The 17,756-nt window shown below is 36.9% G+C and overlaps 1 protein-coding gene across 2 annotated transcripts in view; it reads left to right on the plus strand.

The window, feature by feature from the left end:
* ptenb (phosphatase and tensin homolog B) overlaps window positions 1-17,756 on the plus strand; it is a 173,770-nt gene that overhangs the window by 140,267 nt on the left and 15,747 nt on the right. Inside the window, exons 1-3 of one of the 2 annotated variants that reach the window (XM_080205489.1) lie at window positions 4,379-4,480; window positions 12,826-12,967; window positions 15,020-15,186. In XM_080205489.1, coding sequence (XP_080061615.1) covers window positions 12,925-12,967; window positions 15,020-15,186 — 210 coding nt within the window. In that variant the 5' untranslated portion in view covers window positions 4,379-4,480; window positions 12,826-12,924. Of the gene's footprint in view, window positions 1-4,378; window positions 4,481-12,825; window positions 12,968-15,019; window positions 15,187-17,756 lie in introns of those variants that run through there. The other variant, XM_080205488.1, reaches the window with a different exon arrangement.

The following is a 17,756-nucleotide window of genomic DNA, read 5'->3' on the forward strand; positions in this document are numbered from 1 at the left end:
GGTTAAGAATTTGAAAAGTTTCACTGAATTAAATTGATATTTTAAGGAAATTTCAAAGCAACTTTGATCAAAACATTCTCAATTTTATTATTTTCTAACATCTAAATTATGGTTTAAAAAAAAAGACTCAAATGTTTACAGACTAATACATTTTAAATGAATAGTGCTAATGCCAGTTTTATTATCTTCTGGCTTAGACATGATATATAATTGTATTCCACAATAACATTTGACCACATTCCACTATTGCATTGCCAAAAGAGAATTTGGACTGTAGTTTTATCACAGAAATCTGGCATGTTTCATTCAGTAATGAAACACACAAGTCAATTGTAATTTGTAAATAATTTAGATTTTCTGCAACTGGAGAAAAGTCATTTTGCGTGGTCCTAAATGGAATTGTTTAGCCTACTTAGAATCTCAAATCTAACTTGTTTATGTTAGTGGATCAACGATTTGTAAATACCACTTATTCTACGGGTTACTTTTCAGACCTGCTCATTTTTGAATACCTATTTTGACTGAAGTTGAAATTTCTTTATTAGAATTGGAGTTGTATTTTAATTTGTATCTTAAATTGAAAGTTAACCTCACCCGTGTAGAAGGTAGTATTCAAAGAAATGTTCACTGAGGAGTTTAATCTACATTTATTTCCCATTTCTCTTTCCCTCCCATTCACACCCCTATGATGCTGTACCTGTGCACCTTTATTTACGGTTAGATAAAATTAGGTGGAAAATCGAAAAGGCTCCTTTCCTTCATTAATTTTTCCTTTCTTTAATCAATGTTTTCTTTAGATTTCTTTACATTTATTTGCTTTTTTTTAACTTTGTCTTCTTTCTCTTGTATTCTGTTTATTTTTCTTTTTTCTTATCCTCCTCATGCTCTTTATTTGGTTTTCTTGCTTTTTCCTCTTTTTTCACTTCTCTGTAAATGCAATCATAGATATTTTTATTCTTTCATGGGATGTAGGCATTTCTAGAAAGACCCCTTAATCTCTTAAAGGAGAACAACCACAGCTTCTCCAATCTATCCACAAAACTGATGTTTTTCATTCCTGAGCTATTCATGTAAATATTTTCTACATCTCTTTAGTGCCTTCACATCCTTCCTAAAGTGGACTGGACACAATGTTCCAGCTGAGGCTGAACCAGTGTTCTATATAGGTTTGTCATTACATGCTTATTTTTGTATTCCATCCCCTTAGTTATGAAGTCCAGTATTGTTTCCTAAACCTGTCCTACAGCCTCCACTGTTTTGTGCACATTTACCCTCAGGTTCTTCTGTACCTGGATTCAATCTAAAATTAAACCATTTATGTTGCCTCTTCTTGTTCTTTCTACCAAAATGAATAATTTCAAACTCCTCTGGATTCAGTTACATTAAATGGTACCTATGTTCTTCATTCTTTCATTCCCCAGCTGCAACTAATAATAGTCATTCTGTACTAGCAGTTCAAAGGAGTGTCCAAACCCATCTTTGGTATGGTTCTGTTTGTGTCTTCCTGTAATGTTGACAATTCACTGGGCAATGTGTTTCTCAAGATCGCTGTTAGAAAGTTTCTTGTGTTACTTTACTGACAACACCTTGATTATGAACCAACCTTGATCAGTCTGCCTTGGTCACCAGCCAAAACCAGCTTCTGGCTATTAAGTTGAATTGTAAATCATCGCTCATTTTCAATGATCAACTTGCACAATGTCAGTTTATGTTGTTTTCTTTGTTAAATTACTTTTCAAAGTGTGTTCCCTTCATTTTCTGGAAGGCAATTCTGATTGTGAGGGTGTAGAAGCTTGATTCTTGGATACAAAGACCTTGTGGTTCAGTTAACATATGCATTTGCCTAAACCCAGGTCAGATAAGAAATTAGCTGTTTATGAAATAGTATGATATGCTTACACGAGCATGCACTTATTCATCTACTTTCTTCATCCATTAGTATGGCTGGGAGAATCTTTTGGACTTTTCAGATCTGTCCCATTATCCATGAACTAGCCACCTGTGTAGGTTGACCATCAGTGAAACAGTTTTAGCCAAATCACCTGTGTGTCCAAATGTTTAGCTGGTATCAGACAATTTTTAGCATCTCCATTTGTGTCATCATTATGTTTATTCCAGCATATAAATGTGGCAGCTAGCACAGCACATTCCTGGCCCAGGGTTTGGGGGTGTATTCTCTGATCATTCCCAAGGAAACCCCAAGGTGTCAACATGGCTCAGTTATTTGCGTTTGTGCCTTTGAGTCTGATGGCTTGGGTTGAGCACATAATTAAGGGTGACACACCAGGACTGGGAGACTGCTGCATTGTTGGAGGTGCTATCCTTCAAATAAGGCAGTAAACTAAGAACACCTATATTCCCAGATGATGTAAAATATTCTGTGGTATTATTTCAGAGGAAGGATATGGAGTTATTTATCCCTCAACCATCATCACTAAAACAGTTTATTTGGCAATAAGGGATCAATTGTTTTATCCAAAGCAAATATTGACTCTGTAGGGCTGTGGTTATGTTGTCAATTCTGGAAATAAACTGGGGAGGAAGAGGGTGGCAGCAGTGATATTGGGGGAAGAATTTCTGCACTTCGAAGTCCGATCTTCTTTATGAGTCAGTGTATATAGATACAGTATAGGAAATACTTCTAAATTATAAACTTAAAAGCAAACATGTGAGAATTGGAAATATATATTTTGTTCATAGCTAATTTTTATTCTCTGTATATATAAATAAACCTTTTTTTTTAATATATACATACACAAATGCACACACACACATTACATTATAACCAACTCCTTTGTGGACCGTTGTATAAGTAGTTCAACATTTATTAGCAATGGCCTTTGTTGTAGCAAGTTGCAATGAACTCTGTTGTGCCTAATTCCCCCTCTGGGAGGCTTCTGTTTACATCACGCATTGCCCATCGTGAGTCTAAATTCCAAGACCAGGGGTTGAAGATAAATAATAGAACTGCAACAACCAGTACAGTAACTGCTACATATAACATGAGAAATCAATTGTTTCACAGTCATTAGAGAATTGTACAATATAGTGTTAGTAGCTGCACTCCAAATCATAGTATTAACTAAAATGATTGGAGTTCATGTTCAATCTAAGTGTTTTATCACATCCACCAATCAATATGCTATCATTTATGTGTTTTGTTTGGGGGTAAAGGCACAAGCTTTGTTCATCCCTTGTCAAGACTCTTTCTTCGTGGTGCTTTTGTGCAAAAATGTTCATGTAATCCCCAGTACTGAAGGTAGCACAGTAGTCTACTGTGATTTATTCACTCCTGGCTAGTTTTACATATAGACTTCTCTATTTGTAGTTGGAGTCACAAAGCGCCAACATTTTCAATCAACTATAGCTATAATTCTAGGCACCATCAGCTGTTTTAACTAGTCTCAAAATCTTGTACAAGTTTCCTACAAATCAGAGAATTTGAGTTATCATTTCAGTCTCCCACCACGAGTTTCCAGTGTGACTGCTGAGTAGGTATCTTCAAGAATAGTATTTCCAGCACTAAGCATCTACGACATCATTGGCTTTTAGGAAAACTTCTTATCTGAAGGCATACACTGTAGAATCGAAAACCTTTTGTCCACATGGTACAGTCTTTTAAGACTGATATTTTAAATTTGCATTTAAAAATGCTGCTAGCTAAGTAAGCCTGAAATTCTGCTACTCAAGGCACTATTTCCAAAAACAGTCCCTGGCTCTGTTTTAATGCAGGTTAGTACTGTTAATACTTCATGTGTTAGCATGCAGTATTCACACCATTATTTTTACATGTGGATGAGGCAATCTTTAAACATCTTTTTTCAGACAAAAATTGAGTTTCATTTTGCCTCAGCAAAATGTATCCACCACTTCACATGTTGTCTTTTAATATTCATAGAATAAAAATCCACAGTTTGATTTAGGAACAATTTGTTTGTAAACTTATTAAACAAAGGTTTTTGGATAGCAGTATTATCACTTTGCAGCACTTTCTTGGGCCAACATATGGAGCATTTAATTCCAGACTGTCTCTGTGACAGTAACCTTGAATAATGTGCATGCTTACAGTAAGCATTGCTGTCTTGACTGAGCCTTTCAGGGTAATGAATATATAGGAGTTAAGCTCCACAGTGCCTTGATGTTTTTGCTGTGTACCACTGCTAGTTTTTCTGATTTGATATGCGCAGATTTTACGTGGTGGTTGAACACGAGGAAAATTAAATTTCCCACTATAGATATAGTGTTGCTCATTTGACTTTCATTTATAAAGCTTCCTCCCAATCAATCCTGCATTGCTTTTTCTCTCCTTATGTGGCTTGGAGTTGATCTACTATTCACTGTTGGATGATTCAGTGCTTTTGCTCTTGTTTGGAATTTCAGTGCAGCTTCCTCTGGCCAAAGAACTAATGGCAAGGTCCAGAGCAAGGAAGGCTACTTGACTACGCAGGGCATGAAATTCTGAAAGCGACAGCATCCTAAGGTTAGCATCCCTGTTCCCTGTGGGATGATAGCAAATGTTCAATTTGTACATGGAGGCTGAAAATCTATGAAGATAAACAAGACCATAGCTATCTTATTCCACTCATACTAACTTATTAAAATTCCTCTCCAAATAAACAAACACACTTTTATATTGTACTACATGAGTGTACAGTGACATAACATTGTAATTTATTTTGATTTAGAAAAATCAATTTCAACAATGTATTAAAATATGAGACTTTGCAGTTCATCTGCAAGCAGATCTCTCCACAAAAAAAGATGTTTGTGATATAGTTTGAACTGTTAACCAATTGATCCAGTTATCAATATTGGGCAACATGTAGAGCTTTTAAAATTTGGTTTGCTGATCCTAATACATTTATGGAAGCAGCACAGAAAGAAGTCATTCAGCCCATTGTGTCTTCATCAACTCTTTGAAAGAGCCAACCAATTAGTTCCAGTCCTTTAATCTTCCGCCCCGTGACCTTGTAAAGTTCCTCCATTCAAGTTTTATTAAGTTGCTTCAACTTGCCTTTCAATCAGTGCATTCTAAATTGTATAGTTTTCTGTGTTATTTTATCTTCCTGATGTTGCCTCTGGTTCTTTTGCTAATTACCTTCAATTTGTGGATTTTGGCTACCAACTTTTCTGTCACAAAATAGTTGTTCTTGGTTTTTTGTATCAGACCCATTGATGATTTTGAACACCTGTCAAAACCCTCTTCGCTCAGCAGCGAACAATCATGTTTTCTCTAGTCTCTCATCCATGCTGCCATTCAAGTAAATCTCCTCTACATCCTCTCTTAAATCCTTAACCTCCATCTCTGCTGTTTCATTGTGTGCTTCGATGAACGTTTGAAGAACAACAGGTCCTATTTTAAAGACCAAATTGGTTGCCCTAAACAGCGGCCAGAACCGATAATAAATTCCATAGGTTTATAGTTCAAGCTTTATCTTGGACACCTTCATACTGCTGGAGCCTGTGGAGATTTGCTCGCAGAACAATGTTAAATTTCAACCCCACACTTTCTTTGAGTCTCAGAATGTGGTGTCTAGAATTGGTCATAATACTACAGCTAGATGGTTAATGTAGGTTTAGCATAACTTCCTTGGTTTTGTATGCTTTTTAACAGTTATCTCAATTGTCATTCTGCCTTTAAACATTTTTGTGCATACATCCCATTCTCTGTTCATACATCCCCTTCAAAATGGTGTTTAAATCCTCCTCATCCTTTCATTCTGCCTACCAAAGTAAATAATTTCACAATTTTCTGCATTAAATTTCATCTGTCATGCATCTGTCCAATTCACGAGTTTATTTGTATCCCCCTAAATCTGTTACTATCCTCCTCACTGTTTATTAAGTTTCCCAGGCTTTGCTTCTTCTGCAAACTTCTGAATTATACCTTCTATATCTAAGTCAATGTAATTTATATATAACATATGAAAAGAAAAGTGGACCCAACACCGACTCCCTGGGGGCCTCATTGCAGTAAGAAGTTTCGCAATACCAGGTTAAAGTTCAACAGGTTAATTTGGTAGCACAAACCACTCGCTTTCAGAGTGCTACTCCTTCGTCAGGTAAGTGAGAGTTCTGCTCACAAACGGAGCATACAAAGACTTCTTACTGTGTTTACCCCAGTCCAACGCCGACACCTCCACATCATGGCCTCATTGCACACATTCTTCCAGTCTGAAAAATTATTGTTCTCTTTATATCCCTTAATAAATTGAACCTTGAGTTTCAATTTGCTAAGACTTCTCTTGTGTCTTACTTTAGCAAAAACCCTTTGGCAGTCCAAATATATCACATCAACTGCACTACCTGTTTCAGCCCTCTGTTACTTCACCAAAGTATTCATTCAAATTGGCCCAACAGAACACGCCTTTCATATCACACTGGATGTCATTAATCCATTTCTTTTCAAGTTCCAAGTAATTTTGTCCCAGATTAGTTTTTCTCAAGGTTTCACCAGTGATGTTAAGTCAGCTGGCCTGTAGTTGCCACATGTAATCTTCTCTCCTTTTTTAACAGGGAAAAGACTTTTGTGTCCTCCAGCACTATTCCCATATTTAAGGTGGATTGGACAATTGTGGCTAGAGCCTCTAGATTCTCCACTCTTACTTTCCTTTACAGCCTGGGGTGCATCCTATCCAAATTGTATGTGACTTCTCTATTTTGAGTGCTGCTAACTTTATATGCATTTCTTCTATTAATTTTTATCCGATTTACCACTCTTTTACGGTGACATTGGCAGAATCATATTTTGCTGTGCAGGCAGGTACTCTGCATAACTTCTGTCTCCACATTCAAATCGTTTTGACACACATCAGTCCCAATCTTCCTGTGAGCACCTTTTTACTATTTTGAAAATATTTTAGTGTTCCTTTTAAGTTACCCACAATCTGTTCTCATGTTGTTTTCACCTCTCATTTCCATTTTTAGTTCTCCTTTTTCTGCACTCTGCTTGGTCCTCTACTGAATTATTAAACCTAATAACAAATATATCTTTATCTTTGGTTGTCCTTCATTCCTCTCTCATGGGATGTGTATCTGGTCTATATCTGAACTGTCTTCTCTATAAAGATCTCCCATTGCTCATTTACTGTTATACCTGTCAATCTTTGATTCCAGTTCGTCTGGACATAACCGTTTTCAATTTGCTGAAATTAGCCGTTCCTCAGTTGAGTGTTTTCCACATTTGATTTCTCCTTGTTCTTTTCCATAGTTCCACAATGAAATTGTGATTATAATTTCTAAATACTGCTCCACTAAACAGTGCTCCACTTGCTTTACTTCATTCCCGGAACTAGATCCGTACTGCTTCCTTCCTTGTTGAACTGGGTTAAAAAAATTAGCTTGCACTGATTTCAGGAATTCCTTACCTTTGTCTTTAGTTGGTTAGCTGAAGTCTCCCATTTGCACTACTCTGAACTTTTCACATCTTTATAGAACTTTGCCTGCAAATTTGCTGCTTTATCCCTTCTTCCTGCTATTTAATTACAAGGCTGTCATACATAAACTATATAGCGCCTTAATCAGACTCCAATCTCACCTTGGGTAAGTACTATGTCTATTTCTGGTCACCACATCATAAGGGTTGCATTCAAGCCTTTGAAAGGTTTCACAAAATAGCTGCAAGGCTGATCCCTTATTTCAAAGGACTGTAATAAAACTAGAAAAGCTAAAAGGAAATGGCTTCATAAAGGAACATAAATAGTAAATGTAATTGAAAAGGTAAATCTCAATTTTTAAAAAACAGCACTTGCATTTATGTACCATACTTGAAGTCAAAAAAATGTTCAGTGGTACTTTACAGGACCATAAGAAACAAATGGAAATCGAACTAAAGAAGGAAATATTAGGCGGGATGAGAAAAAGCTATCAGATGGGTTTAAAGGAAAAGCATTTTGAGACATAATTCCAACTTGTCAAACATAGATGATTGCCTACAGAGGTGGGGTTAAGGGAGGCAGGGCTACCATTAGACAAGCCAGGGACAAAGTGTTCTGGGGCTGTTGTATAGCTCTAGAAGGTTAAGGATGGGGTGTGTGACTGTGAAAGGACTTAAATAATGGATAAAAATTTTATATTTAAGAACCAAGAGCAAATACAAATGCTAGATATGAGGGGCTTGATGGATGGAATGAGTGGGTAGGATAATGGAATAATCCTGGAAAATTTGAAAAAAAGGTTGTGCCCTATTGGAATTTATTTTTTGAATGATTGAGAATGACCTTCCTCAGCTGGTATCTATTTTGGTATAATGTAAAATTTCCTCCTATTGCCAATATTCCCAGCTCATAGCAGGAGCCTGGAAAACCTAAGCATATTTCCCATAATCATTTTATGTAGGTTTATATTTGATCTACATTTAACATAAGAACATAAGAAATAGGAGCAGGAGTAGGCCATCCAGCCCTTCGAGCCTGCCCCGCCATTCAATAAGATCATGGCTGATCTGTCGCTGCTCAGTTCCACTTTCCCGCCCTCTCACCATAACCCTTAATCCCCTCTCCTATCAAAAACCCATCAACCCGCGTCTTAAAAATATTTAGCGAGGCAGCCTCCACCACTTCAATGGGCAGAGAATTCCAGAGATTCACCACCCTCTGAGTGAAGAAGTTCCTCCTCAACTCCGTTCTAAACCGCCCCCCCTATTATCTTGAGGCTGTGCCCCCTAGTCCTACTGTCTTTTTTGAGTGGGAAGAGTCTTTCCACCTCTATCCTATCCATCCCATTCATCATCTTATACGTCTCAATGAGATCTCCCCTCATTCTTCTAAACTCTAATGAGTACAAGCCCAGTTTATTCAGCCTCTCCTCATAGCTCAACCCCCTCAACTCCGGTATCAGCCTAGTAAACCTCCTCTGCACTCCCTCCAAGGCCAAAATATCTTTGCGCAGGTGCGGCGCCCAAAACTGCACACTGTACTCCAGCTGCGGCCTCACCAATGCCCTATACAGCCGCAGCAAGACCTCCCTACTTTTATATTCAATCCCCTTCGCTATGAAGGCCAGCATCCCATTCGCCTTCCTGACCACCTGCTGCACCTGCAAGCTGGGTTTTTGCGACTCATGCACAAGGACCCCGAGGTCCCTCTGCACCGTCGCCTGCTGCAGTTTTTCGCCCCGTAAGTAATAGTCCTTCCTACCATTCTTCCTACCAAAGTGGACCACCTCACACTTGCCAACATTAAATTCCATTTGCCATTTCCTGGCCCATTCGCCCAGCCTATCTAGATCCTTCTGCAGACTCTCCACACCCTCCGCACAATTTGCCGTTCCCCCAATCTTGGTGTCATCAGCAAATTTCGACACTCTACACTCGGTTCCCTCCTCCAGATCATCTATATAAATGGTAAAAAGCTGAGGCCCCAGCACCGACCCCTGGGGCACTCCACTAGTCACCATCCGCCAATCCGAATAGCACCCGTTGACCCCCACTCTCTGCCTCCTATTTGACAACCAATCCTCTATCCACGCTAACACCCTACCCCCAACTCCATGACACTCGACCTTCTGCAATAACCTCTTGTGAGGCACTTTGTCAAACGCCTTCTGAAAATCTAGAAAGACCACATCCACCGGCTCTCCTCTATCGACTGCCCTAGACACATCCTCATAGAACTCCAGTAAATTTGTCAGACACGACTTCCCTTTAATGAAACCGTGCTGCGTCTGCTCTATCAAGCAATTCCCTTCAAGATGATTTTATGCACGATTCATTCGTGCTAAAAACTTGCCTGCAAGTTTTATTATTTTCATTCCTATCCAGCCATATCTGCCCTTCCCCATTCATCAGCCTGCAAGCAGGGCTTCTCTGACTAATTTAATTGCTTTATTAAGGCTTGATTAGGTGTTACTGTTACAGACAATCATACTGTAAATTCCATGCTGTAATTGAGTGGATCATCAGACCTGATCAAAAAGAAAATCTTAGCATAAGAAGCCTTGAATTGAATATCACTAACAAGGTCAAATCATTAGGTGGCTGAGGTCACTAAGGATAAGTTCACTTGATTCTGTTTTCATGACATTGAAATGCTCCTTTGACAAAAACAAGAGAGTACGATTTTCACACAGATATTGAATGACAACAGAAGTAAGGACTACTTCAGTGTCATAGAGGTGAAGTGAGAGTGGATCAAGATGTATGCTGTAAGAAAGCTTCTCAAAGGATTAAGATGCGATGTAGACATACTTAATTTTAAACAAAGTAAACCAAGATGAAGGAAATGGAAAATTGATCTCATAGCAAAAATCTGGTGCTGACAGGTGCTAAACAATCAACTTGTGTCATTTCAAAAATAAAATCAATAGAAAGTGAGATTTGAAAATGAATAATATATGACCCATATTACTATCTTGTCATTAACTCTTGTTGCATAGCATTTTATTGAATATCTGTGCATTTTATGATACTTAAGTTCCACTCAGCTTGCATTCCAGTTTCTTGGTGTTGTCATGCAGGGTGCTCCTGGAAAACTTTGAAACTTGAAAGTGTTCTAAATCTTCAATTGCAATGAATCCGGCTTGTGGCCTAATGAGTAAAAACACCATGTGATGTGGCTTTAAGCCATTTACAACAGATGGGTCCAAATTTCTTTGCTGATCTGTGTTAAGTTAGCTGATTATGATTGAGGCAATAGCTAGTGTGTTGCAATTGGACTCAATACCTCTGTATTTGGCGGTTTGAGGAAGAAGGTAGTCTTGTTTCTATTTGCTATCAGGTGATTCCTGGAAATTTTAATGTATATGGTGCTAAGTGAAAACCAAATCATGCTCAATTGTTTTGTTTGTCATGAAGAATTACCACTTTCCTGATGCTCCAGAGGCTGCCTGGTGTCTGTGGAGCATTGAGGAATTCATATTTTCAAGAGAGGCAGGGAAAAAGGGAGGAGTAAGATGCAATGAGTATATAGTGGATTGATCATCTCTGATCAAGCTCTGTTTTGCATAAGAACAGTGAGTGTGTGTGGTCTTCAGCTGCAATGAGCTTACTGTATTTATGTTTTGTGGCAATAATGCTACACCTATTTGTCACACTGCAGTGAACAGTTTTACCCTCGCACAGTTTAAGATGGTGCAGTGATAGAAGTTCAGCTGTCACATCATAAAGCTAAATATTTGTGCGCATTTTCTCATTGATCTCTAAAAAATGGATGCAAGGATGCAATTAATATTAAAGAAAATACTAAATTTACTTTGGGAATAGAAGAGGTTCAAAATATCATGGTGGACAAATTTGGAACCAAGAATAGAAAATCAGAAGATAGAAAATAGCCTTGAATTATGTCCAAAGGGTATTGAGACAATCCCATAGAGTATTGAGAAATGGTCTTAATGTGTTAAGCAGCTTTCTGAAGTTTGATTATTTGTGATTTCCCTAGTAAATTTTTGAATGCCTATTGCATTGGTTTCTATTTAGATTTTTTAACGTAATGGCATGTGAACACAGGGAGTTCAGGTTACCAACATTTTATCCTTTTTTATTCCTAAAACATGCAAGTTTATTTGAAAATAAATCTGCACATAATCTATTTAGTATGAGGAATTAAAATCACTGTTTCTCAAATTCATCATCTATTTGTTGTAAAAGAAAATAACACCACTAAAATAAATAACACAAATTTAGGGAGTATCCAGCTTCCATCTTTTTACTCAGATGAAAAATGTGTTCTCTCTGGTGTGCAAGGAAGGGTGAGAATGATTGCCATTGTTCCATTGTCTGATTTGTAGTATCAATTAAGCAACTTCCCTCTCTAGATATTAAAGCAAGCACATTCTTCTTAGTAGAAGTAAGGCAAGAGAGTTTGTGGAAAAAGCCAAATAGAAGATTTCTGATAGCCTGAACTATAGATGGAGATCAGGTAGGACAGACAGGGTAGCTGATTGATAGTTTGAAGTAGGAAAGCTGCTTAAAAGTTAAAAGTCAGTGTGGAATGGGAACAGAGAAACTTGGTCACTCATGGCTATTATGCAGTAGTTATTAATGAGATGAGGTGGGTAAGAGAACAGAGGCATTGTGGCTGCAGCATGATTGATTGACTACATACTGTTGAGGTCACTATTGCCTAAATCCTACCATCTTAACAAAACAGACCAAGACTTCAGTTTTCCTAGAGAATGCTGGCTCTGTAGAACAAAATGCTACAGGATGCAATTACTACTAAAGGAAATACTAAATTTGCTTTGGGAATAGAAGACGTTCAAAATATCGTGGTAGACAAATTTGGAACCAAGAATAGAAAATCAGAAGATAGAAAATATGAATTATGTCCAAAGTGTATTGAAACAATCCCATAAATTATTGAGAAATGGTCTTGATGTGTTAAGCAGCTTTTCTGATGTTTAATTATTTGTGATTTCCCCAGTAAATTTTTGAATGCCTAATGCATTAGAATAAAGAAACAATATTTATTACTGCTTTTCTGTTCTTGAATTGTTGTGGACTTTCGTTTGTAATAAATGAGGTGTAATTCCTGCCAACAGATATAGAATCCTTACAGTGCAGAAGTGTGGATCAGTGTAAAATTAGTAAACCGAGTCCATGGGCTCTGGAATACTACCACCATAAATGATCCAATATATAACTTTTTAAATATATTACAAGCCATTTTGGTTGCATATCATCTAAAATGCTGGTGGATTTATATCCATCTTGTTGCAATGCACAATTTGTCCCTGCTAATCGCTGCTCTGAAACTACAGTATATATCTGGGCATCTAATGCTTTTGTTGCCAGAAATTGAAGTAAACTGGCTACTTTAAACTGAGTTATTCAAAACAGTTATACTTTGCTATTGAACAGTATACACGTATATGTTTTACTTTTTTTAGGGCGTAACAATTCCCAGCCAGAGGCGTTATGTATATTATTACAGCTACCTTTTGAAGCACAGATTGGATTACAAACCAGTGGCATTATTGTTTCACAAGATGCAGTTTGAAACGGTTCCAATGTTCAGTAGTGGAACATGCAGTAAGTTCTGTTTTAATATATTTAGCTATATATGTTTGTTGGGAGGACAGAAAATTGTATCACGTATTGCTGTTTGTTTGCTGTTGACGAGGGAGAGGGATAATATAATACATCAAATGATTTGAGCTATACAATATTATAGCTGCGTCTAGAATAAACAATTTAAACTGATATTTCTAACTAATGTAAGGAATGCTTTCTTAATATTTGATTAGACTGTTTTTTAAGTTAAAACAATTTGTGAAAAAAAACTTATTCTCAAAGCTTCGCTTATGCTGCTAACTAGAATCTACCTGGAATCCAGATTGAGAGAGATTAGAACCAGAAAGTTTCAGGTGGACACTACTGTTTGATATTTTCTGCAGAGCTGTCCATTCGTATTCCTACAGCTTAATTCAGTTAACCAGCACTTGATGAGGTGAGGGTTTGTTGGTGGTGGGAACAATAATGTACTCCTTCAAAATGATCAGTATTTATCAAACTAAAATTTGTTAACTGAGGATTTTATGAGATTGCATGAATATGGCATGAATATAATAAACTAAAAATATATTAAAAATAACTATTGCTACTTTCATGTTTTAATCAACAATCAACAGTATACCCTTTCATGCTCTCAAATTAGATAAGTTTTTGATTCCACGTGCATTTCAATACTCCTCTCCCCCTCCCCCAACCCCTGTTTTTCTAGAGAAGGACATGTGTTGATGAATATATATTGTTGAGCATTGGTACTGCTCTGGGTTTCTGACCAAGTGGCCATTACTCATAATTGAAACTGGAGAGTTGACTGGCTATTTTGATTTGGGATATATCACTGCCAAGCTTGTCTGTCTTTCATATACTAATTAGCTAGCAGGGATCATGAGGTACAGTCAGAAGCAAAAGTATGTTTTTTTTCCTTTCCTCTGCCCATCCCTGGCCGAGGGAAGTCTATTGTAATGTTCTTTTGCCGCCATAATTGAGATATGCAATTTTAGACAGAGCAGAAATGCAGCCCTGTATTGCCTAGTACTACTAAAGCAACCGGAAGCAGCACCGTTCTTTTTAAATGTGTGTAGTTCAGTGTTAAGGAATAGCATACCCAATCAGTTGTACCTCCTTTCTTTATCGAATCAGTGTTCCAGTTTGAAGTGAATATCTACTATTCTCCAAACAATTTTTTTTCCATTTGCCAGGCAGATATCCTTATTTATTTAGCTAAATGGGCAGTTTTCTGCCGTGATGCATTCTGATGATCATCCAGGGTTGTATTGTCCTTTCTTCATGTCAAAACTATGACAGCAAATATTTTCATCCTATTGATGTGGAATGAGTTCTCATTCCAGCCCACAAATAAAAGGCAGCTAGCAAACCCATTGCACCCTTTTATTTCTCTATCTAAAATTTTAGTTTAAAAAGTTAATTGAACCTGTATGAATGAAATTTCATAAAGCTGTAACAAAGTGCTCAATCTGTCACTTAATTGATTTCCTTTTGAAGTTATACACCATTTTTAAAGCTTGAAGCTTCGTGGGGGCAATGTTTAATGCTTCTGCATCTCCTATTAAAGAGCATTCGGAAGCAAGACCTGTGGTGGGAAAAGAGGTAGAAGTTGGATTATTGAAGCAGAATTTTAAACTTTGATCACTCTTGGGATAAATCCTTCAAGCGCGTGCTACTGACACCAGTATCATTTCACCTTATTACCTGGCTTTTGTCTTGAAATGTACAGATTAAAGAATATTTCAATGTAATGAATTTAATTTCCAGATGAATTTTTGAATTATTAATTCCTAGTTAACGTGACTCTTCAAAATATGCTCATTTACAAAAGAAAGCCAGTATTCGATTAGCAGAATATCTTTTATACTAGTTTGTAGCATTGTTATTGAAGGATATATTATGTTATGGCCCTGAACATTTAAATTATTTCCTGAAACCACCAAACTTGTCATCTATAGTGGGCTGCACTAGAAATTTTTCACTTTACCAACATAAAATATGTTTTAGTGAACATTTCCCTTTTTTTCACTAGAACTGAAAAGCTAAATCTCTTTTGTTCTTTCTTAGATCCTCTGTTTGTGGTTTCACAGCTGAAGGTGAAGATCTTTACTTCCCCTTTGGGACCGACCAGGCGTGAAGACAAGTACATGTATTTTGATTTTCCTCAACCTCTGCCTGTGTGTGGAGACATTAAAGTGGAATTCTTCCACAAGCAGAACAAGATGATGAAAAAGGTTTGTTTTTATTAGACCTGGAGTCATTTTAATCTATCTAATGTACATATCTTGACATCTGGCAAGAACACCAGCTTTGGTCTGTAAAGTGCAAGAGGAAGTCTTGCCTTCAGTAGCCTTTTTAAAACAGATAGAAATGTGAAGAATTTTAGCGGTGATTAGTTTCAGCTGTTTGATTTCCACCCCAATATTCCATCACCAAAAAGCGTTCAACAGTCAAACATAATACTAAATTCTGCTTGCAAAATAAATTCAATCTAGGTGTACAAATTATAAGAGCAAAATACTACTGATACTGGAAATATGAAATGAGAACAGAGATGTATGGGACTACTCAACCGAGCTGGTAACATCTGTGGAGAGAGAAACAGAGTTGATGTGTCAGGTCAATCACCTTTCATTAGAACATGTGAAAGTGTACCCAGTTAAACGTTGCTGTACATCTGTTTAACCCCTGGGTTGCTGGAATGATTTGAACATGACCTTTTGAAGCTTTGTCTCAAACATTGTCTAACATAAACGTTCATAATGAAAATGTGCCCTTGTTTATTGTATTTATAAATTGCGCCTGTACAACTAAAGCTAAAATCTACTTGCACTGTCTTTTCTTGCAATTCAGTCCCTTCTATTTTTACATTTAACTGTAACATTATTTAACTCTTGTTGTGACTACATTATGTTTTTCAACAAAGAAAACCACTTATCTGCATTATTTTGTTTTCCTTAATATTTTGTTTTCTTTAATGTACTAACCATTTTGGAAGCTCGAATCACATTGACAAAATGGCTTTTGACTGAAAACCAGCTCAACATCTGATTTTTAAGCTACTTTGACCTTGAGCTGTGAAAATTGATGTGGTCATATAAGCAAACAAGTCAATTCTAGATAATAATATTTACGTGCCAATAGAGGAATGTAATTTCTTGATGAGTCACCCTGTCCTGTTTGTAGCAGCCATTAGATAAAGTGGCTCCTGCACGGAGTGTAAGTATTAAAGCACAAATATTCCCAAAATGACTAATTGGTTTTCGGTATCAGCTTAATTCCTGGTGCAGCGGATGAAATTCTTAACTTGATCAAAAATGAGGATGTAGATTTTCAAATGTTTAGATAAGTTGTAATATGGTTTTAGAGTGTATTGGTCAACCAAGTTTAGTTAACTTTTGTGTCCACTACTGCCATCATTAGACTGGCAAGTATTACAATCTGATTTTATTTTGCTTGACTAGTTCAGTATTTACAATAAGGAAAATTAAAGCTCAATATTTTCAGTTTACGGTTGTATGTATAATGTTTCTTGTAATAAATAGGAGAACTGGGTACTGAAATGAGTCAGACACAGAACTTCAGTCTTGGGACCTGGGTTCAGAGTAGTTGGGTGACAGTTTCCTCTTTTAACTTGTTACGAACCATAAAACTGCAGAAATTTCCTAGCACAGAACTAGACCATTCGATCTATTATGTCTGCTGTGCCAGATTGTTTGAGCAACGTATTACTAATCTCAGTGCCCTGAAATTTCCCTGTATGTAATCCCATATCTTCCTCTGTTTCAAACTTCTGTTAAATTTTCTTTTGACTTTCTCTGCTTCACTGGAAATATTTCCAACATCTCAACTCTCATTATAGCTATAGTCTTGTTCCTGATTAAATGTATCTACATTATTAATTCTTGCTTTTTTCCTTGAATTTCTTTAAATTACAATGTGGTCCAAATCATCAGTTATATTGGAAACCAATGTAGGCCCAACACTGACCCACTTCTAACTCTCCAACTTCTCCATCCATGCAACACCCATTAACTCTAACCCTTTATATTATGTCCTGAAATGGATTTTAGCAATCGTTATTCAGTTTCTTGTAGCTGCAGATTGAAACAGCTCCAGATTTAGCATTTGCAATTAATAACGCCAGAGGGAAGCTGATGGAGAAAGTGGGGAAAAATGTGTGGTCTTCTGAGGCTGGGGCTATTGACTGTTGGATCTCACTGCTTTACTGGAGCTGAAGTGCTTAATGTTGGCCCTGGGGCGTGAAATTAAAAGTATTCCATTCTTCAATACTAACATACTTTACCTTATTTACACAGATTTACACAAACATGCATGCGTGCGCACATACAGTCAGCTTTATCCTGCAAATTGCAAGGCGCATAGGCTGACAATATGATACAATAAATTTATTTATTATAGTTCGGGTGCTGTTCAGAAGACTCTGTTTAGTGGACTATACTTGGCTACTGGATTAAAGCAAATTACCACGGATGCTGGAATCTGAAACCAAAGGAGAAAAGGCTGGAAAATCTCAGCAAAAAAAAATTCTCTCCTTACAGACACTACCAAACCTGCATTTTCTCTTTTGGTTATAGTTGGCTGTTGTTTCCATAGAAGATAATTTCTCTATTGTGTTCAACAGAATTGCAAAAGTGTCATTTATAATTTGATTTTATTTATGAATGTTTTCTTTATGCTTGGCAAATGGAGGAAATCCTTCATTTTGGCACTGACTAATAATTTCAATTGATTCTTTGACCATTGTAATTGACTTAAACAAGGAATCTAATTTTGTAATTTT

Source organism: Carcharhinus amblyrhynchos, chromosome 17 (assembly GCF_965287045.1).
Source record: "Carcharhinus amblyrhynchos chromosome 17, sCarAmb.v2.hapA, whole genome shotgun sequence".
NCBI classification, from domain to species: Eukaryota; Metazoa; Chordata; class Chondrichthyes; order Carcharhiniformes; family Carcharhinidae; genus Carcharhinus; species Carcharhinus amblyrhynchos.